At 35.3% G+C, this 25,605-nt stretch overlaps 1 protein-coding gene across 13 annotated transcripts in view; it reads left to right on the top strand.

Moving 5' to 3' along the window:
• Nucleotides 1–25,605, top strand: part of RAPGEF6 (Rap guanine nucleotide exchange factor 6) — a 215,714-nt gene that overhangs the window by 72,934 nt on the left and 117,175 nt on the right. For all 13 annotated transcript variants that reach the window (XR_012414050.1, XR_012414051.1, XM_073994153.1 and 10 more), the window contains one exon: nt 11,854–11,997. Coding sequence is in view for 11 of the 13 variants with exons in the window: in XM_073994153.1 (XP_073850254.1) it covers nt 11,854–11,997 (144 nt within the window). In the remaining 2 variants the exon portion in view is untranslated. The remainder of the gene's footprint in view (nt 1–11,853; nt 11,998–25,605) is intronic.

Below are 25,605 nucleotides of genomic sequence, written 5' to 3'. Positions count from 1 at the left end.
AGTTAGTCATCTTAATCTGACACATTATAAAGTAATCTCCTTGTTTTAACTTCTTCTTTTTTTTTTTTTAAAGAAACAGAACCTTGCCCAGAGTGGAGTGCAGTAGTGCAGTAGCTCACTGCAGCCTTGAACTCCTGGGCTCAAGTGAGCCTCTCTCCTCAGCCTCTCAAGTAGCTGGGACTACAGATGCATCCCACCATACCAGCTAATTATTTGTTGTTGTTGTTGTTGTTGTTGTTGTAGAGACAGCCTTGCTATGTTTCACAGGCTGATCTCGAACTCTTGACCTCAAGCAATCCTCCCACCTCAACCTCCCCAAGTGTTGGACTTACAGATGTGAGCCACTATGCCTGGCCCAAAGTATACTTTTAGGCAAGAAGCATTATTTAATGTAAGAATGGTACTGTATAGTGATAAAAGGTTAATTGTATCAAGGTTACACAATCCTGAAGCTTTACATGCCTTCAAAATATATAAAACAAAAATTGTCCTTAGTAAAATCAGAACTAGAGAAACTCACAATCACAGTGGGAGATTTTTATTTTTAGGTTTTTTTTGTGATGGAATTTTGCTCTATCATCTAAGCTGTAATGCAGTGGCACAATCTCAGCTCACTGCAACCTCTGCCTCCCAGGCTTAAGTGATTCTCCTGCCTCAGCCTCCCAAGTAACTGGGATTACAGGTTGCCCCACCACACCCAGCTAATTTTTGTATTTTTAGTAGAGATAGTGTTTCGCCATGTTGGCCAGGCTGGTTTTGAACTCCTGACCTGAGGTAATCCTCTTGCCTCGGCCTCCCAAAGTGCTGGGATTACAGGCATGAGCCACTGTGCCTGACTGAGAGATTTTAATGTACCTCCAAAGTAACTGACAAAACCACCAGCACAAATCAGTTAAGGATATTGAGGATTTGAACCTCATCATGTACACATTTTACTTAAGAGACATACAGGGAACACTACACCTATCAACAACAGAGTGTGCCTACTTTTCAAGTGTGCTTGGAATGTTTTTTAAATTTGACCATATACTGAGACATGAAGCAAGTCTCAAAATTTCAGTATTTGAAATTTTATAGTTTCTGACCACCATGAAATTAATTTAAAAACCAATTATAAAAACACAGCTAGAAAAAAATACAAATTCTGAAATTCAGGCATATGCTCTAAATTGCTTGTAAAAGAAGAATTACTTAGAAAATTAGAAAATATTTTAAATGAATAAATATGACCTATTAAAATGTATAGAATTCAGTGTAAGCCTTTCTTGTTGTGAAATTTAAGCCCTAGTAGTATAAGAGCAAAGGCTAACAGTAAAGTGTTCATGTCAGGAAATTAAAAGAGCAGTATATGAATAGAAATCACAAGCCAAGAAATAATAAAGATCAATATAAAAATAAATATCAATGGCATAAAAGCAAACTTAGGATAATGAGGATTGACAAAGGACAAGGTTGAGTCTCAGAAAAGACTAAGGAAATTGATAAACCCCTGTCAGAGATAATCAAAAATAAAACATGCCATACGATCAGTATCAGGAATGAAAAAGGATTCACTACTATGATCAAGCAAACATTTTTAAAATGCTAATAAGGGAGATGGTATGGAAAGCTTAAAGCTAGTAAGTTTGAAGTTCTAGTCAAATTCCTTTAAAAAAAAATCACCAAAGTAGCGCATACACACACAAATAGAAGATCTGCAGAGAAAGTGAATCTGTAATTATAAACATTTTCATTTAGAAATTCAGACCCATGTGACTTCACTGGTAAATTTTTCCAAACATTTAAAGAAGAAATAATACTGAGCATCTAACAGGAAAAAAAAAAAAATATTAACTTCTTTGCCTTATTTTATGAGCCTATTATAATTTTTATAACAGCCTAACAAGGGCATTATACAAAAGCAGTATTATAGGTTAGTATTTTTAAATAAAAATAAATGTAAAAATCTAAATATTTTAGGTAGTTGAATCTCAGTGTACATACAAAGGATAAAACAACATGACTACATTGAATTTAGTTCCAGAATCACAAGTTGATTTAGCATTTGAAAATATATGGGATTCACTACATTGATATAATTAGAGAAAAAAAATCGGGTAATAATTTCTGTAGATGCAGAAAAAGCTCTTGATAATCAAAACCCATTCATGATTTTAAAAGCTTTTAGCAAGCTAGGAAGAGAATGAAACTTTTATAACGTAATTGTTACCTGCAGAAACCCTATAATAAACATTGAAAACTTTCTCCCAACATTTGGGATTATATGAAGAAAGCTCACCATACCAAAACTATTGGCTAGGAGATGCATTTAGGCAGGGGAAGAAAGAGATTGGAAAAAAATATAAAACTGTGATTTACAGATGACATAATTTATATGTAGAAAACCCCAAATAACCTAAGTGTGAACTTTTGAAATTTATGTCATTTCAGCAAGGTCGTTGGATACTTGTTCATACATAAAAATCAACTGTATTTCTCCTTACAAGCAAGTAGAAAATTGAATTTTATAGACATACCATTTATGAACATCAAAACCATCTATATACATCAGATTAAATCTAAAAAAAAGTTGTCGGAGACCTTTACACAGAAAACCATAAAAAGTTGTTTTTAGATCTTCTTTAAATCAGTTGAGACAATATTTTTAAGATATAAATTATCTCAAAATTTGTCTAAAATTTAGTGCAATTCCCATCATAATCCAGGATATTTTTTAAATAGGGATAAAGGAATTGATCTGTAACATATGTCACATAAGGGAAGAAGAATACATTTACAAAAACTGTATGAAAAATACTTAAGCTGGGTGTCGTGACACACGTCTGTAGTCCCCATTATTCCTGTCTGTGAATAGCCACTGCACTCCAGCCTGGGCAACATAGACTCCATCTATAAAACCAACAAACAAAACACTTAAGATTAAACTTAACAAATGTGCAGAAACAATGTATTTAAATACCCCTGAAATAAAAAAATTAAACTTGAGCAAAAAAAGAGATGCCATGTTCTTAGGTATGGAGTTACCAGAATAAGGATATTACTTTTTGTTAGTTTACCCTATGAATATAATGAAATCCCAGTGAAATATACCATCAGGTATAGTGTTTATTTTGTTTTGCATTTTGTGCCATTTAAAAGAATAAAAAAGCAAGGAGAACTAGAAGAAACCTGAGAAAGAAGAGCAATTTTAGGAGAGCCATGTAAATATTTTTATATACTAAAAACAATTCAAAAGGAGAAAATATTTACTCTTTCCCCCAAAAAACAAAATACATGATTCTAATATATGTAAAATTTTGGTATAGTTCCACGAATAATTATTATTTCTGGTGACTTTAAGAGACAGTATTTTACTTGTACATTCCTAATGTAGTATGTCCCCTAGCACAGAAAGAGCCAGTTGTCTCATTGTTGGTGTTACTAGTGGTCTTTTTTTAATATTAGTATTATTTTTGAGATGGAGTCTCGATCTGTCGCCCAGGCGGGAGTGCAGTGGCATGATCTCAGCTCACTGCAACCTCCACCTCCTGGGTTCAAGTGATTCTCCTACCTCAGCCTCCCGAGTAGCTGAGATTACAGGTACACGCCACCACTCCCAGCTAATTTTTATATTCTTAGTAGAAATGGGGTTTGACCATGTTGGTCAGGCTAGCCTCAAACTCCTGACCTCAGGTGATCCACCCACCTCAGCCTCCTAAAGTGCTGGGATTACAGGCGTGAGCCACTGAGCCCAACCTACTAGTGGTCTTTTTACAGTTTTCTGTACAGTCATGCACTGCAGAGCAATGTTTTGGTTAGGACCGATCACATGTATGACAATGGTTCCATAAAATTATAATACTGTGTTTTTACTGTATCTTTTCTGTGTTTCGGTACACAGATACTTAACATTGTGTTATAATTGCCTACGGTGTTCAGTATAGTAACATGCTTTACAGGTTGGTAGCTTGGGAGCAATAGGCCATACTATATAGCCTAGATAAGTAGTAGGCTGTACTGTCTATGTGTAAGTGCACTCTATGATGTTCACACAATGACAAAATTGCCCAACAACTAATTCCTCAGAATGTATCCTTATCGTTTAAGTGACACATGGCTGTATATGTGTGTGTATAGATGCCCATTATATGTAACTAATTATAATTAATTTAACATAACACATATACATAAATCTATACATATATAAATATTAGTATTCAAATTAGTATCCAGGATGATGGAACCAGGATGTTAGTGGTAATGTTGATTTTGTTAATTTAAAGCAATTATATATGTATGGGTAATATTTATGTATAAATTATGAAAAATTCTATATATTATGATACATTTAATTGGAAATAATTGAAATTTATAATTATAATTATAGTTAATATAACTAATAGATGCATAAATAAATGTCATTAGTAATCAAGATTTTTATTTTAGCATAAGAGTTGTGTAAAATTAAAGATGTTAAGAAAAACTCCAGTCTAAAACGTCAGTAGGAAACGTCAGCATCGACACATGACTATTTTTTTCTCTTAAAAGTATTTACCAAATTTTTTCACCTTAAGAAGAAAAATGTGTTTCCTAGGGTTGTTCATTGCAAAAGCTTAGAAGCAGCGATATCCAAGCAGTTAAACCATTCCTAGTGGTTATAGAGCTCAGATTATGATGATAATAAGTAGGTGCCATTTCCCCACTAAAAGGATAACAAACCTTTGTTAAGTTAATGATTTATAGCGGGTGTGGACACCAAGAAATGTATTAGATTGGGATTTCCTTCACCAGAAAGCAGAGAAATATTTAAAATTATTGGGCTTCTCTCAGAAGTATCAGGATTCTGTGAATCTTAATACTTGGGGTCTTGACATGAGATTCTTTTTTACCTGGAAAGACTCTTCTATTTGTATTCATTGTCATTGCTGATAGGTCTGAATTTACTTCCACCACGTTATGTGCTTTGTATTTGTTCTTGTTTCCCCCCCCCCCCCTTTTTTTTTTTTGCCCTCCTTTAAGTTCTTTTTTCCTTCCTCTCCTCCCCACCATACTCTTAGAGAAATGGTCTCTTCTTTTAGTGCTAATTCTGACTATTTTAAAATTCCTACTTAGGCCAGGCACAATGGCTCCCTCCTGTAATCTTTGGGAGTCCAAAGATTTGGGAGTCCAAAACTTTGGGAGTCCAAGGCTGGTGGATCACCTGAGATCAAGAGTGCGAGACCATCCTGGCCAACATGGTGAAACCCCATTTCTACTGAAAATACAAAACTTAGCCAGGTGTGGTGGGCACCTGTAATCCTAGCTACTCGGAAGGCTGAGGCTGGAGAATCACTTGAACCCGGGACGTGGAGGTTGCAGTGAGCCAAGATTGTGCCACTGCACTCCAGCCTGGGCAACAAGAGTGAGATTATGTGTAAAAACAAGAAAAAGAAATCCTTCTTAAAAACAGCTGAGGCTAACAAGTAGCTAAACTGATAAGAGTTTAATGCTAGTATCCAAATGTAATTCCTATTGTCCAGTATTTTAGCTTTGTGTATTCTGTAAATTTTGCCTGTTTTATGCAGTCATTATTTATTCCTATTTAACCACGTATTTAATATTTTTTGCTTTTAATTCTTTCTTGTATATGAGACTGTCCTAATGGTAACACTTGTGTTATGTTTAAAGTACACCCATTAAAAATTCTTTCCTGAAGATCTTTTGTTGTTAAGTATCTCAGGTATTGTTTGCTTTTTTCTCTGAAAATAACTTTATTTTTCTTCATTCTTGGAGGATTGTTTTGCCATTAATACAATTTTAGGAGGAGAATAATTTTTTGTTAACACAATTAATACATTCTATTTTTTTACATTCATTGTTTTTTGAGGAGTCAGACGTTAATCTAATTGCCTTCCTGATCTCTTTTTTCTCTCTGGCTGCATTAAAAGTCTTCTGTTTGTGTTTTCTTTGTAATTTGGTATCGTGGTTTTTCATTATCCTGTTTTGGATTTTTTGGACTGCTTTGGGCATCAAAAATTCTTTTTTTCCTTAAATATTGTCTTGTTCTGTCACTTTCTTGAACTTTTTTTTTCAACCTTTCATCTGTATTGTATATTCTTAGCTTTCTTATTTTTCACCTCTTCATGATGACTTTGTGCTGTATGTTGAGTAAATCTTCTGGATTTATCTTCCCAGTTTACTATACTAACTCCCTTTTTAGTTGCATCTTAGTATGCCATTCAATTCCTTCATTTTTCTTATTTAACTCTTTTCCTCTCTCTCTTTGGTAATTTTATTGTCCTATGTTTAATTTCATTGATCTTAACTCAATTGTGTTGAGTCTGCCAATGAGCATGTCAAAGACATTCTTCATCTCTATTACTATATCTTTTCTTTCTAACATTTTCATTTTATTTTTATATTTTTCTTTTATCTGTTAAAATTCTCCATCTGTGTGTGTTGTCTGTACCTTTTCCGGTGAACCTATAACGTATTTAATCATAGTTGATTGAAATTCTGTCTGGTAGTTCCAGCATCTGGATCCACTCTGATTTTTGTAGACTGCTCTGTTGATTGCTTTGTCTCTTGGCAGTGTTTTTTGTTTGTTTGTTTTGTTTTTTGTTTTGTGTTGTTTTACCTTTCCTTTTTTATGTGAGTTATAATTTTGGATTTAATGTTAGGCATTGGGTATAGGGCTATGGCTTTTAAGCCTAGAGATGAACGCATTTCTGCTGGAGTTGAGCTAGGTTTGGATTCTCTTGCTGTTAGGTTGCCTTCAGTGCACCAGTGGTTTCAAATTTGTTTATTGTTACTTTGTCCTTGAGTTTGCTGGAAGATTTTTCTCAGTCAGTGTTCCTGCTCCACTCAGTTTTAGGCCTTCTCTGTGCTCTTGTGCTTCAGCAGGGTCTCTTCATGTTCTCATCTCTCCTGCAAATGTAGATTGCTATTGGTTGTTCCTCACTGCTTGCTAGCCTGGCAATGGGGAGGAGGGCACTTAGGGCTTTTTGTCCTGGTCAAGCCTCACCTGCTTGGTTGCTGTTTATCATCTCTGGCTCATTTTCAAGTTTTCTTTTGTTTGAAAGTTTTTAAATTTTGGCTTTCTGTTCTCTAATACTTTCGGTATATTGGAGTGTTTGCAAGTGTCATTCTGCTTTTTGGGGGGTTTATTATTTTTAATTATGTCTTGCTTCCTCACATGATTTTGATGTAGCTGGGATTTTTTTATGTTTGTCTATGAGTTCATATGTCTTGGAACTTTAGGCACGGTAATACTTTGAGGTTTATGTTAAAGTTGCATTTTTGTTGACCTGGTACGGTGGCTCACACCTGTAATCCCAGCACTTTGAGAGGCTGAGGTGGGTGGATCACCTGAGGTCAGGAGTTTGAGATCAGCCTGGCCAACATGGTGAAACGCCATCTCTACTAAAAATACAAAATTTAGCTGGGCATGGTGGTGCATGCCTGTAATCCCATCTACTTGGGAGCCTGGGGCAGGAGAATCACTTGAACCTGGGAGGTGGAGGTTGCAGTGGGCCAAGACTGCACCATTGCACACCAGTCTGGGTGACAGGAGCAAAACTCCATTTCAAAAAAAGAAAAAAAACCCTGCATTTTTGTAAGGAAGTTTTGCATTTGTTGTTTCTGCTATTGTATATTAATAGTGCTGAATGACTTTCAGTTTACTTGCACGCTTGAGGTATTATGAATTCAAACTACAGATCTGCATGAGGGATGGCTTGTGGTTTTGAATTCTCAGGGGAAGGCACTTTTTGTTTAGTTGCTTCCCCTCTTCCCCTTTTCCCAGTGCCAGGCAAGTTTTCTTCCTGTCCCCTTCTGCTTATACCTTGCTTACCCTTGTAATGAGGGTGTAGCTGTTTGGGATGAGCTTTATGAGTAGGTTTCTATTAGATTCCTCAACTTTGATAGAGTCTCTTGTTTCATCTCTTGTCTCTCTCACTCCCTACAAACATCAGAGTGAAAAATCTTTAGAGTTTAACAGAAACTGTCTGGTAGATCAAGGACTTTATTGGTTTCCCAAGTTCAAGTATTTTTGCTTTCACATCATTCTTGGCCTTTGGATTCTGCACCTTTTGTGCCATTTCAGTTGTGTTTGTGGTTTTATTTTTTAAAAATCTTAACATTGTTTTTCATGCAGGCTTTAATGTTTTAAATACCACAATTCAGTTATATTCAGTGGGAACTTTGTTAAGGGCATTTAATTCTTTATATTCCTGGAATAAAAGTCATGATTAGATTTTTCTTTGCATTTGGTACTTTTCCCAAGATTTTGAAACGTAGAAAGCCTTTTCCTAAATTTATTTTACTTTCATTTTTACTCTGTAAAGCCTTTATTGTTTAAATCTCTGCATTGCTCAATAAGTGGTAGATATTAAAAGACCTAAGAATCATGTAATGTTGGACTTTTGCCTAAAGTAGATAATCTGTTTTATATTTTGGGATAGAGCAATATGAAGTTGGACTTTTTAGTCACACTTGGGTTTTGAGTCCTGATTCACCTACTTGTGTGAATTTACTTTTTTTTTTTTTTTTGAGACAGAGTCTCACTCTGTCACCCAGGCTTGAGTGCAGTGACATGATCTCTGCTCACTGCAACCTCTGCCGCCCGGGTTCAAGCAGTTCTCCTGCCTCAGCCTCCCGAGCAGCTGAGATTACAGCGCCTGCCACCGTGCCTGGCTAATTTTTGTAGTTTTTAGTAGAGATGGAGTTTCACCATCTTCGCCGGGCTGGTCTTAAACTCCTGACCTCATGATTCACCTGCCTCGACCTTCCAAAGTGCTGGGATTACAGGCGTGAGCCACCCTTCCCAACCTGTGAATTAACTTTATGATACTCTGTACCACCTATACAATAGGAAAAGTAACTATGTAATAGGGTTATTGTGAGCCTTAAATGAGATAAGCTACAGTTTCTGGTATATGGCCTTGTGTATACCTTTTGAGGACCTTATACATTATTCCAAGGACCTGTGTATTTGAGGCAAAAGGGAAAATTTAGTTAAACACCCATTTTGGCAAATGTCTTGAATATTAGGTGAACAAAGATGAATGTAATATTACATAATACAGTTCCTGCCTTAGAGAACTTGTTATCTTATTAGTGAGGTTGGTATGCTTAGTGCTATAGAAGGAGTAATACCTTTCTGGAGTAGAGGAGGGATTGGTTGAACTAGGTCATAAGATGTAGGTAGGAGGCAAATATGTTGGCAAAGACAGAATGGGCTTTTAGCCAGAAGTGACAGCTGCGTATGTAAAGGTCTGAAGGCAGTAGAGAACATGTCCCATTTTTGAAAAGTCTAGGTGTGTATACACAATAAGCCAATCGAAGTCTGAGGAGTGGTATATCTTTTGTGATTATGGAAGAGATGGCTGTTGAGATAGGTAGTGTCTAAATGATAGCATGTGAAGACAGAATGGGTATGATAACCCAAATTGAAGAAATAAGTTACTTGGCATAGTATAAGTTATTTATATATAGGGGCACAGGAATAGTCACATTGAGTTGGTTGCTACTTATTCTTGAATTCACACCTGAACAGAACAGATTAGATATCAGCTCTTAGAAATCATTAGGAAATTTTGTGTATCTAATTAGAATTTTTGTGGGAAAGCAAATAAGGGAGCAGCTTTTCCAGGATTGTACGTGTAAGATAAGGTGATAAAAGCATTTTGGGAATGGAGTTTATAATGACTTTGAATATCAAGTGTAAGAGTTTAAAATTTATTTGGTGTCAACATTAGAAGTCCCTTGTGGCATTTTGAACAGGAAACCTGAGAAATGGTGATTATCTAGGTGATTTGTCTGACCATGCAGGATAGAATTGGAGAGGAACATGCCTAAAGCAGCAGGATCACCTCTTGCTGTGGTTTGGGACTGAGGTGATTAAGACTTGAATTAAGGAGAGGTGGTAATGGGAATGAAAGAGCATTATGGGAGGGATTTATAGAGAATTGACGATCTGAGAGAGAATTGAACCAAAGATTTGGAAGACAAGCAGGGGTGCTGAGAATGTTGATATGATACAGTAGTCTCCCACACCCCCATATCTGCAGTTTCACTTTCCACATTTTCAGGACTGTGGTACTGTTGAAAGAGAGAGGAGCTAAATGATGAGAACACATGGACGCATAGAGGGGAACAACACACACTGGGGCCTTTTGGTGGAGGGTGGGAGGAGGGAGAGGATCAGGAAAAATAACTAATAGACACTAGGCTTAATACCTGAGTGCTGAAATAATCTGTATAACAAACCCGTGACACAAGTTTACCTGTGTAATAAACCTGCGCTTGTACTGCTGAACTTAGAAGTTAAAAAAAAAAAAAAAAAAGAGAGACCATATTCACATAACTTTTTTTTTTTTAAGAGGCAGGGTCTTACTGTGTTGCCCAGGCTGGATGTTAACTCCTGCGCCCAAGTGATCCTTTCGCCCTAGCTTCCCTGGTAGCAGGGACTACTGGCACTTGCCACTGCGCCTGCCCCCCCCACATAACTTTTATTACAGTATATTATTATAATTATATTTTATTATTAATCTCTTCTGTGCCTAATTTATAAATTAAACTTTATCATAGTTCTGTAAATACAGAAAAATACGTGGCATAGGTAGGATTTGGTACTGTCTGCAGTTTCAGGTATCTAGTGGAGATCTTGGAATGTATCCCCCTCAGATAAGAGGACACCACTGTGTTTGGGTGGGTGCCTAGGAAATTTTTGGTAATATCGAGAACTCTGACATCAGCAAAAAGAGCAGTTATAGGGAAAAACTAAAACCACCACTTGTTATTTATTAGATGTGAGCTTAGTTATACAGGTAGATTTTTGGCGCATATCAATATACCTTTATAAAAATAGTTAATTTAAAAAATTATGGTATAGTCTGTGATTGGACAGGCAGTGCAGTCTTGTATCAATGGCATAAGCTGTTGAGATAGATAGGTCTATATTCCTCCTCACTTTAAAAAAAAATTTTTTTTTTAATTTTTTGAGACAGGATTTTTGTCCTGTTGCCCAGGCTGGAGTGCAGTTGTGCAGTCATAGCTAACAGCGGCTTTGAACTCCTGGGCTCAATCAATCCTCCCACCTCAGCCTCCTAAGTAGCTGGTACTACAGGTGCACACCACCATGTCTGGCTTATCTTTTCTACCCCTGTAGAAATGCGGTCTTGCTCTGTTGCCCAGGTTGCCAACTCACCTTTAATAAGTATCACTGTTGTGAGACTGGAATGTCACTAATATCTTTGGGTTTTTCTTTGTCTACAAAGTAGAGATAGTAATATCTGCTTACAGGGCTGTTGTGTGAACTAAGTACTTAATGTGTATGCACGCTGGCCTATTTTAAACTCCTAACAAATGTTAATTTTCCATTTTATTATTCTTACTTAGAAGATGCCAGCCTTACTTGTGGCTATTGTCATGCATTAAGTTGAAAATTAAAGAATATTGCATAAAGTTTTCTTGTTTTACTTTTTAACAGTTAACTAAAACCATAACCAGGATTGTTTGCTAAGTAAAATATGTTTATAATCAGGCATTTTGTAATTAGAGGAACTCTGAAGTTGTAATTATTGAATATGTAGGTGTAGTTAACAGCCTTCATTTCTGGTAAGTGACTTTGCTTAGAGGATGTATATTTATGTGAGACTGTTTATGTGCACAAGAGAGACTGTTTCCTGGACGGAAACTGTGGTCTCCAGATCTTTATAATAACATCACCTTTAATCTTTAACTCATGAGCGTTGTGCTATACAGACGGTTTTCTTGAGGCAGTTTTTTATAAGAAGTAAATGAAGCTTCCTTATGAGCCTGTTAAGACTCCATAGACTGTCAATAATATGGAAAAATTTGATATTTAATCAGGAATATGAACATGTGTTTCAGGTAGAGAATGCCAAAGATAATGAAGATAGTATTCTACAAAGAGAAATTCCTGCCAGACAATCCCGAAGAAGATTTCGGAAAATTAACTATAAAGGAGAGCGCCAAACCATTACTGATGATGTGGAGGTTAACAGCTATCTTTCTGTGAGTATATTTAGGAACACTTCATGAATCTTCCTTAATTTTCATATATAGTATCTTTACATGTATCTTTGGTAATAACACGCTGGGTTCTGTATGTAAAAGTTTGGGGCTGGTAAATATATAATCTTTTTAAATACTTCTGTTTGGTAGAATTGGTTAGGAATACTCTTACCAGTCGGAGTTCTGTTTTTGCTTTTTTGTTGTTGTTTAAATAATGAAAAAAGTTCTTAGGCCAGGTGCAGTGGGTCATGCCTGTAATCCCAGCACTTTGGGAGGCCTAGGCGGGCGGATCACAAGGTCAGGAGTTCAAGACTGGCCTGGCCAATATGGTGAAACCCCCATCTCTACTAAAAATACAAAATTTAGCTGGGTGTGGTGGTGCATGCCTGTAGTCGCAGCTACTCAGGAGGCAGGAGGCAGAGGTTGTAGTGAGCCAATCAGCCTGTGCAACAAGAGCAAAACTCCATTGCAAAAAAAAAAAAGTAAGCTGTATCCTCAAAAGTCTTTAATTTTGTAGTTGTGAATAGCTTCTTTTTAGACTGAAAAGTAGTTAAATCAAGAAATAAGGGTAATCTAAAAAAATCATGTGTATTTTTGAGGGGAGAGGTTTCATAGTTACCAATTTCCAAAGTATGATTTCTAGAATATTAAAACAATTAGTACAGAGCATTTCCTCTTGTTTGCATGTGTTAAAAATAATAATAAAAAGGATGATTGATTATAGTGAAATTCCCAAGGATGTGTTTAGTTCTTTCAGTTGTTATAAACAGATATTTACTCATTCCATGTTAGGTGTTAGGAATAAGAAAGATTGTTTCGAGAGCTGTTTGTACTGGAATAAGTGTTAGCATTAAGACAGCTCTGATATTAGTCACACAGGGTTTCACCATGTTAGCCAGGATGGTCTCGATCTTCTGACCTCGTGATTTGCCTGCCTCGGCCTCCCAAATTGCTGGAATTACAGCCATGAGCCACAGTCCCCAGCCTTTTCCTTATTTTTAAAAAATTAAGGTGCTAAGTGCAATGTATGCCCACATTTTAATTTCTGTAGAAAAAATGTCAAGAGGTAGAATTAATAAATGAATCTTTAATTGTAATATTTGGTTTTCCTTGTATGAGCTAGAGTGCATACGTTGTGTGTGTTTTGATTGCTTGCTCATTCTAGTCTCAACTTCAGTATCTTCTTTTCTCACATTTTTTTGGTGTGCTGTCATGAATCCTAGACAGATTTCGTATTTTCTTTATTAACTGTGGGCCATGCTTGTGAGTCATTTGCTTTTAGCCCTCCTCTGTACTGAGAGTTGTCATCTTCTAGATATACTGATTTCCTGGGATCAGAAAGAGCAATAGACATACTCCTTATGGATTCCATTTGTTTGATAACGCTAAGTATAGTGGCATTTTTGCATGTATACCTAGTGTTAGATGGTGATCCTACTAAGTACTGTCAAGAGTTTGACAAATCATGAAAAGGAGAAATTGATTCATTTTAGACAAAACTGATTTATTAACTATGAGACCGGGTTAGAGAAGCTTTTTGGTCATGTTATGTATATGTGCTGTTTCTTGAATTAATGGAGTCATTTTTTCCTAAAAAGGATATATTTCAGTTAACTTAGAAAATATGGTACTGAAGGTTTCATTTACTTTTAATTAATGCTACCAATTATGTAACACCTGTGAGTCTGGCCAGTGTCCTACAATGTTGGCAGTTGGTCTAGGTAAGGATGCTATGTAGCAAAAATCTTAATCATGTTTATGAGAGCAGCAAGAAGAGAATTGGTTTAATGGCCTTTATAGGGTTCTTTATGTCTTTTGTTCTATTATTAGCAATTCAGAGAGAAAAAGATCAGGAGGAATCATTTCTTCTTTTAGACAACAGTGGAAATTTGAGTCTGTTTGTTTTTTCCCTTAATGTGTAAACCATCATCTACTTTTTCTTGCCAGAGTGTTGAAGGGTAAAAAAAATTTAAAGATGTTACTGTTGTTTATCGTAATTATTCTTTAGTACCCAACTTGTACAAGGGTTTGCATTAAAGATTTTGCGTGTATTTTAATTATTTTCTAACTAAATTCTTAGAATGACTGAAAAAGATGATTTATTCATATGAAATATTTTTATAGTTTTGTCGTTTTATTGCTTTGTATAAACATGAACCCTAATCTTAATGTGACTTTTTTTAATGTACAATGAGCACTTCTATAATAGTAATAACATTTTTGAAGCTCTGTTGAGTATTGCTCTTGAGTTTGCAACAATTTTTTTGATACAATTTCTTATCACTTTATTGAGATATTATTAAAGTTAATGCATTACTCGTATTTAAAGTGCACACTTTGGGCCAGGCGCGGTGGCTCATGCCTGAAATCCCAGCACTTTGGGAGGCCAAGGCAGGCGGATCACTTGAGATGAGGAGTTTGAGACCAGCCTGGCTAACATGGTGAAACTCCATCTCTACTAAAAATACAAAAAATAGCTGGACGTGGTAGCACTTGCCTGTAATCCCAGCTACTCAGGAGGCTGAGGCAGGAGAATCACTTGAGCCCAGGAGGTGGAGGTTGCAGTGAGCCAAGGTCATGCCACTGCACTCCAGCTTGGGCTACAGAGTGAGACTCTGTCTCAAAAAAAATAAATTTTTTTAATGAAATTTTGATTTTGATCAATTTTGACATATGTATAATAAACTTTTGAAACCATCACCATATTCAAGATTATGATTACTTCCATCACCCTAAAGTTTAGGGTTGTCTCCCTTTGTAATTCATCTTTTCTAAATCCCCATCTTCAAGCAACCATTTATCTGCTTTCTGTCACTGTGGATTAATTTTAGTTTCTAGAATTTTATGTAAATGGCATCATATAATGTGAATTTTTTGGGGGCGGGCTTCTTTCACTTATTATAATGATTTTGAGACCATTCCCTGTTGTGTGTATCAATTGTGTTTTTTCCCCTCTCTTATTGGTGAGTATTACTTCATTATATGAATATACCACAATTTGTTTCTCTGTTTGCCAGTTTATGAATATTTGCATTGTTCCAGTTTTGAGCAATTGCAAATAAAGCTACTATGAACATTTATGTACAAATTTTTGTTGATACATATACTTCCATGTCTCTTAGGTTAATACCCAGGAGTGGGTGACTGGTCATATGGCAAATGTATGCTTAATTTTATAAGAAACGACCAAAATTGTTATTTAGTGTGGCTGTTGCATTTTACATAATTTGTGTTCTTTGAAAATGACAGTTTCCACATCCTCACCAACACTTGGTATTGTCAGATTTTATTATTATTTTTTAAAATTTTAATAGTTATATAGTGGTATCTCATTTTGATTTTAATTTACATATCCCTGATGACTTACAGTGTTGAGCCTCTTTTCATGTACTTATTAGTGATTTGTATATTCATATTCCTTTGTAAAATATTCAAATATTTTTAGAGTTTACAACAAATTTAAATGTCTTCATATAGTCTCAGAAATTTCAGAGTTTTGATCTTTGAGGCAGATGACTTTGGTATTTAGATAGCAGAAAGGTGATGAAGAGCAATATTTAGTGAGCAGGATGAGTAATCAAGCCTAGTATAAAAAGTCCAGTATTTAGATGAGCCATCTATCTTGAATTCTTGCTTCACTAACTGAATGATGACAGTTCATCTAAATCTTTGGTGCTTCACCTCTAAAAATGAGGATATTGTAATACCAGGTTTGCCTGTCTTGGGGGTGGTGGTTGAAATTTTTAGAACATGTGTGTGTATTCACAGTCTAATCAGTCAATAATATCTACAGATTCTTCCTTTCACGTGTTTCAGGATTTGTGCTTTTCACTTAATTTGCCCATGTCATTTCTTTACTGTTCACCTTTTTCTTTATAGGACTGTTGTAATAGCATCTCTCAAAATCTCCCAGCCACCTTTCACTGTAAAAGCAGTATTGTTTCATTTTAGGAGATTTTGAAAAATTAGAAAACCTGAAAAGCATTGTTTAATTTCTTTATCAGAAGATATCTACTTAATTAGTTTGTTTCTTTGATTTAAAATTTTTTATCTTCTCTCTGAACTTGTTTTCCTATCGCTAGCCCTGCTTTCTACATCCTCCCCTTTACCCTTGCCAGTAACTAGTCCATTTATTTTGCTTCTGTCCGTTCTAAGTGAAGCTCTAACAGTGTCACTTGTTTTAAACTCTTAAATCTGTTACGGCCTACCACCAGTTATCAGAAAAATTCCAGTGATCTAGCATGCAAGGAAATTCATAGTCTAGACCAGTCCTGTTTAATAGAATTTTCTGTTATGATGGAAATGTTTTATGTCTGTGCCATCGAAATTGATAGCAGCTACCTAGCCATAGTATTGAGCTATTGAGCATAATTTACAAGTAAATAACCACATGTCCCTAGTTGGACAGCACAAATCTAGACTTTGTTCACTTCTCCAACTTTATCTTTTACCTGTTTTCTATGTATTTCCTATTTTTTGGCCATACTGAACAAGCTTGCTGACCCTTGAAGAAACCATGTGTTTATGTACATCTCTTGTATATACAATTCCTTTTACTTAAAATGTATTTTTTTCTTTGTCCTCTTAACAAAAGTCTCAAGACTTAATTTCACATCATCTCATGGAGAACTCTGATTTTTTTCTTGGGAAGGATTAAGCACATATCTACACTCCCATAATGTCTTGTTTATGTGCCTGTAAGCACTCATTATGCTGAGTATAATTATAATTATACTATATTGCAGTGTAATTGTTTATTTAAATATCTCTCTCATCAGAATGGATGCTCCTAGAAGATGTCAACCATCATAATTATAACCTTAGCGTATAAAAGAAAATAAGAGTGCCTGTTCTGTCAGCTTGCTTAGCATCCTGTGTAACTTTGGGCAAGTTGTGTGACCTTTGTATGTCTGTCTTGATAGATAACTTATAAATTTATAAAAGGATTAAGTGAGATAATATATAACAAGGGCTCTGCCTAGTGTCTGGTGCTCTGAAAAATAGTAATGTTAATAGCATCCTATTGCTGTTGTTATTATTGTAAATATTTTAAAAACCTTTGTTCCTATTGCTTACAAAATAGTATTATTATTTATTCCATACCTGGATGTAAAAAGTGCTTACCAAAATGTGTAAATATATTAAAGTAAATGTAAACAAGTAAGCTAAAGAATCAGAGCAAAGGGAGAATAAAGGTAAGAAAAGTTAAATCAAGTTAGCTTGAAGTTAGAACAATCAATTAAAATTTACCCTCAGAATCATTGACTTTGAACAAGTAATTTCTTTGTCCAATCTTAAAAGATAAAAATAGTTACAAAATTTATGTGAAAGTCACTGGATGAGTCACTTTACTGTATAGAATGAGTAGCTAGAAGCCAATCAAATGAGATGGAGAATGTCTGCCTAGAAATGATGAATCTGATTTTGGAATTAATCACTTGTAGGCCTGTTTGATAGTAGTTAGCAAGGCCATTTGTTTAGCCCAAAACAATCTCCAGGACATGGGAAGAAAATACTATTATCTTATCCTTTTAAGTTTCTGGGGATTTTGTGTATATATCATAATGAATACAAAATATTTTGCCAGCAACACATGTATTAATTTTTAAATACATTATGTATGTTATAAATGTAACTCATTTTTATCCCCAGTGCTATGTGTGATTTTTAAAAGTTGTGAGGCCAAATGGAGTGGCTCATACCTAATTCTAGCACTTTGAGATGCCAAGATGGAAGAATCACCTGAAGCCAGGAATTTGAAACCAAGCTGTGCAACAAAGCAAGACCCTGTCTCTACAAGAAAAGAAAAAAAAAAAAAAGTAAAAAGAAAAATTAAGAATCTTGAGAGTATGTGGTATATAAATCCTTTTCTTATTTAGCTCCAGTTTTTTCAGCTTTCTGCCCCATTATGTTTGGAGGTCCCTACTTTTGGTCCTGTTCTCTTTACCTGGAAGGCTCTTAATGGCTTCTTTACCTAATATAATTCTATCCTTTGATGAGTCACTTTGAATCTTGCCACTTGCTCCTTTTATCCAGAATGGGCTTCTATCATGTTCTTCTGACAAAGTCGTTCAGCTCCCGAGAGTCCATTCATCCATGACCTCTGTAGAGAAGCCTTTTCTGACATTTCCTGTTCATAGAGTGCACTTCTCTTCGTTGGTCCCGTAGGATAGTACTTGCATGAAGTGTGCCCATATTATTCTGCACTATTCTGAGATAACAAAAAATGGAATTAACAGTTTGTTTAAGAATGTTTTAAATGCCTGTATTTTTAATATAATGTTCGTTATTTCATTTTGAATAGCATGTAACAATAAACATTTTGAAATGTAGTGAATTGAATTTTTTTGAGACGGAGTCTCACACTGTCACCCAGGCTGGAGTGTAATGGCGCGATCTTGGCCTCCCAAAGTGCTGGAATTACAGGCATGAACCACCACGCCTGGCCTGTGAGTTGAATTTTTAATATTGGTACATATGTAGAGTTAAATGGTAAAATTAAACCAGGACCAATAAACATGAAACATCTTGGTTTCACCAAGTGTGCCTTTCTTTGACTTGATTCTCTAGAATATCAGATCTCATTTGTGCTCATTTTTATAGAAATATGATTGAGCCAAATATGAATCTGGACATGCTTCAAAGGTTTAAAAAACTTTGTTGGTGTTTGCGTACTTTAGTTAAGAAATTATAGTCCTTCTCCTTGATTTCTCCTTCCTTTTGCTACTGTTTATTTTTTTTGTTGCTGTTTTTGAGACAGGGTTTCACTCTGTTGCTCAAGCTGTGAAATGCAGTTATGTGATCATAGTTCACCATAAGCTCAAACTCCTGGGCCCGAATGACCTGCCTTAGCCTCCTGAGTAGCTAGAACTATAGGCATGTGTCACCACACTCAACTAAGTATTTTTATTTTTTGTAGAGACAGTGTCTTGCTATGTTTCCCAGGCTAGTCTCAAACTCCTGGGCTCACGTAGTCTAATCACTGCAGCCTCCCAGAACACTGGGATCATAGACAAAATGAGCTTCTGCATCCAGCCATCTGCTGTATTTTTAAATAACCAACAGTGTGTCTGTATGAGTGTTGGTTATATGTTTGTTGTCTTATTAACTAGATCTCAAGTTCCTTAGTAGACTACATCATAATTTTTTTAATTTCTTGTTCTCTATGTTGCTTAGGGAATTTTTATATTCTCAGGGACAGAATAAGGTGTTAGTCTTCCTCTCTTTCTTCAGCGTAGCGTCTGCACATCCATGGAGCCAGCCAGCCCTTCCTAAAAGAACATTTGCAAAGAAGGATTTCCACGGCAGCATTATAGATTGGGGTTTTTAATTTGAAGGGTTTCCCTTCGCTGAGTCTTCTTTATGTATTTTCTTTCCATCTAGTCTTTTGTTCTGGGTTTATATAGTGGGTAGAAGGATGATATGACACACTAGAATCTACTTTTTCATTTTAAGCTCACACATTACTAATGTAGCAGGCAGTTCTTTCTCATTGCTATTCCTGTGATTATATCATGTTCTCCATTCTCTTTCAGTGCTCCATGTTTTGTTTAGATTCAGAGTATGTTTAGAGAGTTAATGTACATTTGTCAATGCAGCTCAATAAAAGGTGATTATTAGGACACCACATCACTTACCACCTTTGTGGTGATATGCTGAAAAATGTCTGGATGCTTTTACTTGACCATGGCTGTGACCTCTTAAGGTATTATTGCAAGTGTGTTTTGCTTTTATGGAGTGTGTGTGTGTTTGTGTGTGTGTGTCTTATTCATCAAGCCATTCCTATAGTAAGAAATAGGTCCATGCCCCCACCTCCTCATGAGAAACTGGAGGACTTTGGTACAAACATGTGATTGCTGAGGTCTCTTCATGGAGCACCAGTAAGCAAGAAGTTTAAACATTTATTCAAGTCAAACTAAAGGAGGTGTAAGCACTATTGTTGCATCAATCATCAGGAGAATTTAGAATTTGAGCTGTTTAAGTGAAAGTCAGTGTTTGATGAAGAAACTTGTTAACATTGTGAACTTTATTTTGTATTTGTGGGCTTGATAAATCCTGATTGTTTTTAATATGGTATTTCATAAGTAATTTCAGAATGAAATAATGAATGAACAGATTTTTGTTACTTCTAAACTCAGGAAGTTTGCAAATGGGATCTTTGATAATCCTATTTGTATATAAGACAGTGAGTGCTGATCACACTACTACTGAGAAATTTGGAGCCCCACCTCTAAGAATCTTCAGCTTTTCAATATTGCTTCCCTTCTCCCTTATTTACAACCCAGAATACTCTGAACAGGTGTATATTCTTTGTGGTTCTTTCTACCATAAAAACAAAAGAGGACTTTCTGTTTTTGTTCACGAGTATCTAATATCCTTTAGGAGAATTCTCCTCATTTATCTTCTAGGAAATAATACGGAATTCTTGATAGGTTTTTGTACCTAGTTAGAAGGTATTGAGTCCACAAATAGAGAAAAAGCATAGAAGTGATACAACTAAAACTAGGACAAAAGCTAAGTTAGAGCAGTTTTTTTTTAATTTTGTGAAGAAATGCTTATTGTAGAAATGTAAAATATATAGAAGAGTATGAAGAAGGAAACGAATTTGCTATCATCCTTAAAACTGGAGATAGCTACTGTCACATTTTTTTTAGTGTACCATGGTCCCTAAGTATCCATGAGGGCTTGGTTTCAGGACCCTCTGCAGATACTAAAATCTGAGGATGTTTGAGTCCCTTTTATAAAATGCTGTAGTATTTTTGTGTAATCTATGCACATCCTTGCATATATAGTCATGCGTTGAGTAATGACAGACCACATAAATGACGTCAGATTTTCCTACCTGTTTTTACTGTACGTTTTCTGTGTTTAGATACACAAATACTTAACATTGTGTTACAGTTGCCTGCAGTATTCAGTAGAGTAACATGCTGAGCAGGTTCATAGCCTGAGAACCATAGGCTATACCATGTAGCCTTAGTGTATAGTAGGCTATACTGTCTAGGTTTGTGTAGCTACACTCTGTGATGTTTGCCCAAGGATGAAATTGCCTAATGACACATTTCTCAGAATGTACCCCAGTTGTTAAGCAATGCATGACTGTATTTTGAATCATTTCTAGATTACTTATAATACCTAATACAGTGTAAATGTGGTGTAAATAGTTGATATACTGAAATTTGTAATTTTTTTTATTGTTGTAGTGGGTTTTTTGTTTTTGGTTTTTTGGGTTTTATTTGAGACAGGGTCTCGCTGTCAGCCAGGCTAGAATGCAGTGGAACGATCACAGTTCATTGCAGCGTTGACCTCCCAACTTAAGGGATCCTCTCACCTCAGCCTCCTGAGTAGCTGGGATTACAAGTACATGCCTCTAAGCCCAGCTAACTTTGTTTTTTTTTTTGTAGAGACGGGGTTTCATCATGTTTTCCAGGTTGGTGTTGAACTCCTGGGCTCAAGCAATAGCCTGCCTCGGCCTCCCAAACTGTTGGGATTATAGAAGTAATCACCACCACCCCCAACCTCTACTATTATTTTTAATGGAATTTTCCCAAAATATTTTTGGTCTGCAGTTTTTTGAATCTGCAGGTACAGAACCCATGGACACAGAGGGCTGACTATGTATCTTTTTATTAATTTAAATAATTAATTTAGGTGATGCTGAATGTTTAGTTATGTATCCTTGTGTTTGTGTTTCTCATGCAGTTAAAAACTTTTTCCAAAACATTATTTTCAATATTAATATAATACTATAAGAGTGTAATGAAGTATTCTCACGTAGCTTCCAATTTTTCTGCCATCACAAACAGCTTTTAGGGAAAAATCTGTACACGACTCTGATTATTTCCTTAGGATAGAGTTACAGAAATTACTGTGTTAAAGGTATGAAAATTATTTTAAGTTTCTACATAAATATTGGTAACTTGTAAATAGGCATTTTAAAATTGTCTTTATTATTCACTATGTATAAAATTCTTGAGTACTGAGAGGAGGAGAGCAGGGCATGCCCCTCTGGTTGTCTGGGGCAGTTCTTCCTCCCTTAATGGTGTGACACTAATTCAGACAGATTTGCCCAGGGAACCAGAATTAGAAAGACTTTTTATCATACTTGAAATATTTTATGGAGTAATTGCTAAAGAAGGCTCTTTTGATAATTGTTTAAAGCAACTCAGATATTAGGGTATACCAGTGGTCTAGACAATGATTATGATGGTGTTCCAGTTGGAAGGGGAATAACAATTACTCAGACGTAGCAAACAAATTAATGCTGACTGTTGTTTAGTTTGATTTGGTATGTGTTTAGTAACTGTGCTATGTTGTGTATGTGGCTTTTACAGTGCTAGAAAATGTAGTATTTAAAAGTAGAGAAGGGTTGTAATGGTTATCTTTATGAACAAGGGATACAAAGGAACCCAGTAATTCAAAGATGGTTTTAAATGAGAGTTCATTTTTTGTCATTTATATGTGTTGCTCTGTTTTTGAAGAAAATTAATATGCTGTTTTGAAACTTTAGGTTTGCATATACTTGAGTAACTGTATACAAAGTGTATCCTTTTGTGCAGGTGTGAAGATTCTTGATACACAGCCTAGAGGGAAAGCAGAAGCATAGTGGTGCCTTTTATTGTTCTTTCAATTTCACTGATTCTAATTATAGAAGCTTACATCACCTTGGTTGATGATGACAGTTTCTCTCTCCTTCTTGGTTTTTCTTCCTCTATTACTCCCTAAGGATGGATCGTATTTCATAGTGCATGTGTGTCCAGCTGGTGGCTGTGACAGATTTTCAACAAAAATGGGAGTGATCAGTTAGTGGATATATATATGACAGTATGCTGAAGCACACTGTTTCTTACAAGAGAATAAAAGAATGCTGGTACTCTTGCCTCGCCTCCTTCATGAAGGCTGAGGAATAGGTATGCAGTTTGAAAGCAGAAGTCCTGAGGGGCACTAGTAATTAGAGTTAACTGTCTGATAACTGCAAAGATGCATTTCAGATGTTCATGTTAAACATGGAGGGAAAGGGGTGGAAAAGATTGTTATGATCCTTTGAAAGGGCTTGTATGTTACCTATGACCATTGCAGTCATTTATTCATTTATTTTCCAAAAGACTTAAAGTGTTTTCACTCTGTAAATCAGTACAATTTAAGTTTATATTTCAAAAACCAAGTACAACTAAAATGCAGAAATGAGTGTACTCTTTATTTTGTAAAACTGCAGAATTTTTCTTTTGTTCTTTAACTTCTTTGGAGTTTGACTTCTCTAAATTGTGATTATAATATTTCACTGCAGATTGGGAATAAATTCTATTAATGTACTAAGTAAATAAAATGCCTGGGTTAGTATAAATCCAGTTTTTGTTATCATTAGTTTTGTTTGTTTTTCATAATGCCTAGAATGTATATCCTCTTATGGCTTACCTTCATCTATGGTAACCTTTCCCTGTCCTTCTTTTCAGTGTTGTCACATATTGACATAAAAGATATGTTTACGGTTAGTTTAGTAACTATCAGAACCTTATCTTTGGCTTTCTAAACAATATGATTTCAAGTATTTCAGTTTGTATTTTTGTTTATAAATAATATGCACAGTTAACATAAATTTTAATAACTACATGGCATTTACACTTTTATAAAAGTATTTCATCATGATTTGAATCTTTGGAAAGTCAACATACATTGCTCTATTATAGTAGTGCAAAAGACCTTTCTAAAGCTAAAGATTTCATTAATAGGGGTTAGCATCATGGCATTTCATATGCAGGGGAAATGTGTTCATAAGTGGCTGTCTGGTAGTGATTCCTAGACAATATGTAGATCAGGACATTCTCCTTTGCTGCATTTAATTCATTTGAATTGATAAGATAATGAGATGAGATCGTGATAAAATTCTAAAAGTGATGCAAATGAAAAATAGGTTATTTACCTAGTCATTTATTTTAGTTATTTGATAAATTACTATTCTCTTCAAAGGATGTTTATTTCTTCATTCAGTAGTTAAAAGGCAAAGTCATTATTTCATCAGAATGCTGGTGGATCCCCATGTTGAGTATGGAATTTGGCCTGTTTCTTTTCTTGGTATTGTTACACAGGGAGATTTCGCATGATAGGTTCACTATACAGTTCCCTGGAATCGAAGATACTATGAGATGATTGGTAAAGGATGATGTCATCTTCACTTACAAGTAAAACTAAAGGAAAAGAGAGTTTTGTTCCTTTACTGAGTTGGTGTTTACTACAGTAGGTCTAACATATGGCACTAGTGGATTACATTTCTCACTCTGGGCAGCAGTTTTTTAAAGCAGCTAAGAGATGGCTGTCTCCCTTGCCCAGCTTGAGGTCCTTCTTTGTGTGTTGATCAGCATGATTTATAAAAAGGGGGAAAGGTGTGCATTAAAATTTTGCTTTTTGATTTGGCTATAATATATTCTGTTGGTACTATACATGAATATAATTACTGTCTGGTGTTGAAATTCTTAGTATTCTTGAATCTTGCTACTGATATTTATGTGTAAAATACTCATCTTTTAGAAATTTTATCTTTAGTGAGTTTGTCTTCATGTACATACAAAGTACCTACTATCATTTTTCTATTTTAAAGAATGATTAATGTTTGATTTTAATTAAGGTACAATATTAAGTATCAAGTGGAATTCCAACTCACGTATGGTTGAATTAAACCAGAAAAAAAAAAAAATCAACCTGTATAAATATTCCATGTTTTATGTTTAGAAAACTAGTCATGCTTGTTTGCATTTGTGAAATTTAATTTTATATTTAAATGCAGGTATTGTGTATTTTGGTATTGTGTCTTTTGGAATTTTGGCAGAAAAACATTCTTTAAAACTTTATGAAAATCTAAATAATTACATATTTTGAAACCATAACTTGTCTTTGTTCAAAATTATACTTAGTTTAACTTAAATTCTAGTTTTATAAGTAGCAGCGTAATTCAGATTGGCAGCATAGTGTTGTTCAGAAAGTGACTCAGACTTTTCTCAAAAATATTGAAGAACTTATTTTTTGTGTGCCTAACGACAAGATGTTTCTTCTGCAGTCAGTGGAGTCCTTTGTTAAAATACCTGTCTCCCAGGTAACATGTCCTGTTATGTTGCACATCCCATTTTCCCCAAAATAAAAGTGTTTGGTGAATAAAGCAAAATAATTCTATTGCTTTGATTTGTTCACTGATTGTTTTTCTCATAATTTTGCTGCCTGGGGGTATAACTATATTTTACTCTTGGGAACTATCTTACTTTGGCCATTAGGAGCAACCATCACAAGCTTAGTTGGAGTATCTAGTGCCTTGTAGCAGAAGCATGAAGAACAAGGATGGGTACTAGTGGTATTGTGTTTTCAGATGGAAGAGGGTGTGGCAAAATTAAAATCTTTTTCTGTAATTTCTATAGAAAAATGGGGCAATTTTTTTTAGTCCACACTGTGGAAGCAGGTTTAATCATTTTCTTTGATTTCTTCTGAGTTACTTTTGCTGGCTTCTTGTCTTTTTCTAGGAATTGAGCATTGGGCTACAGGAAAGTACCATGTTGTGCACATTATTCTTTCTCAAAGGAGTTGGTGCGTGCTCCAACTATTGGTGTACATGTGATTTTTTTC

This window comes from Macaca fascicularis, chromosome 6 (genome assembly GCF_037993035.2).
Source record: "Macaca fascicularis isolate 582-1 chromosome 6, T2T-MFA8v1.1".
NCBI classification, from domain to species: Eukaryota; Metazoa; Chordata; class Mammalia; order Primates; family Cercopithecidae; genus Macaca; species Macaca fascicularis.
This window is presented reverse-complemented; position numbering and strand designations above follow the sequence as displayed.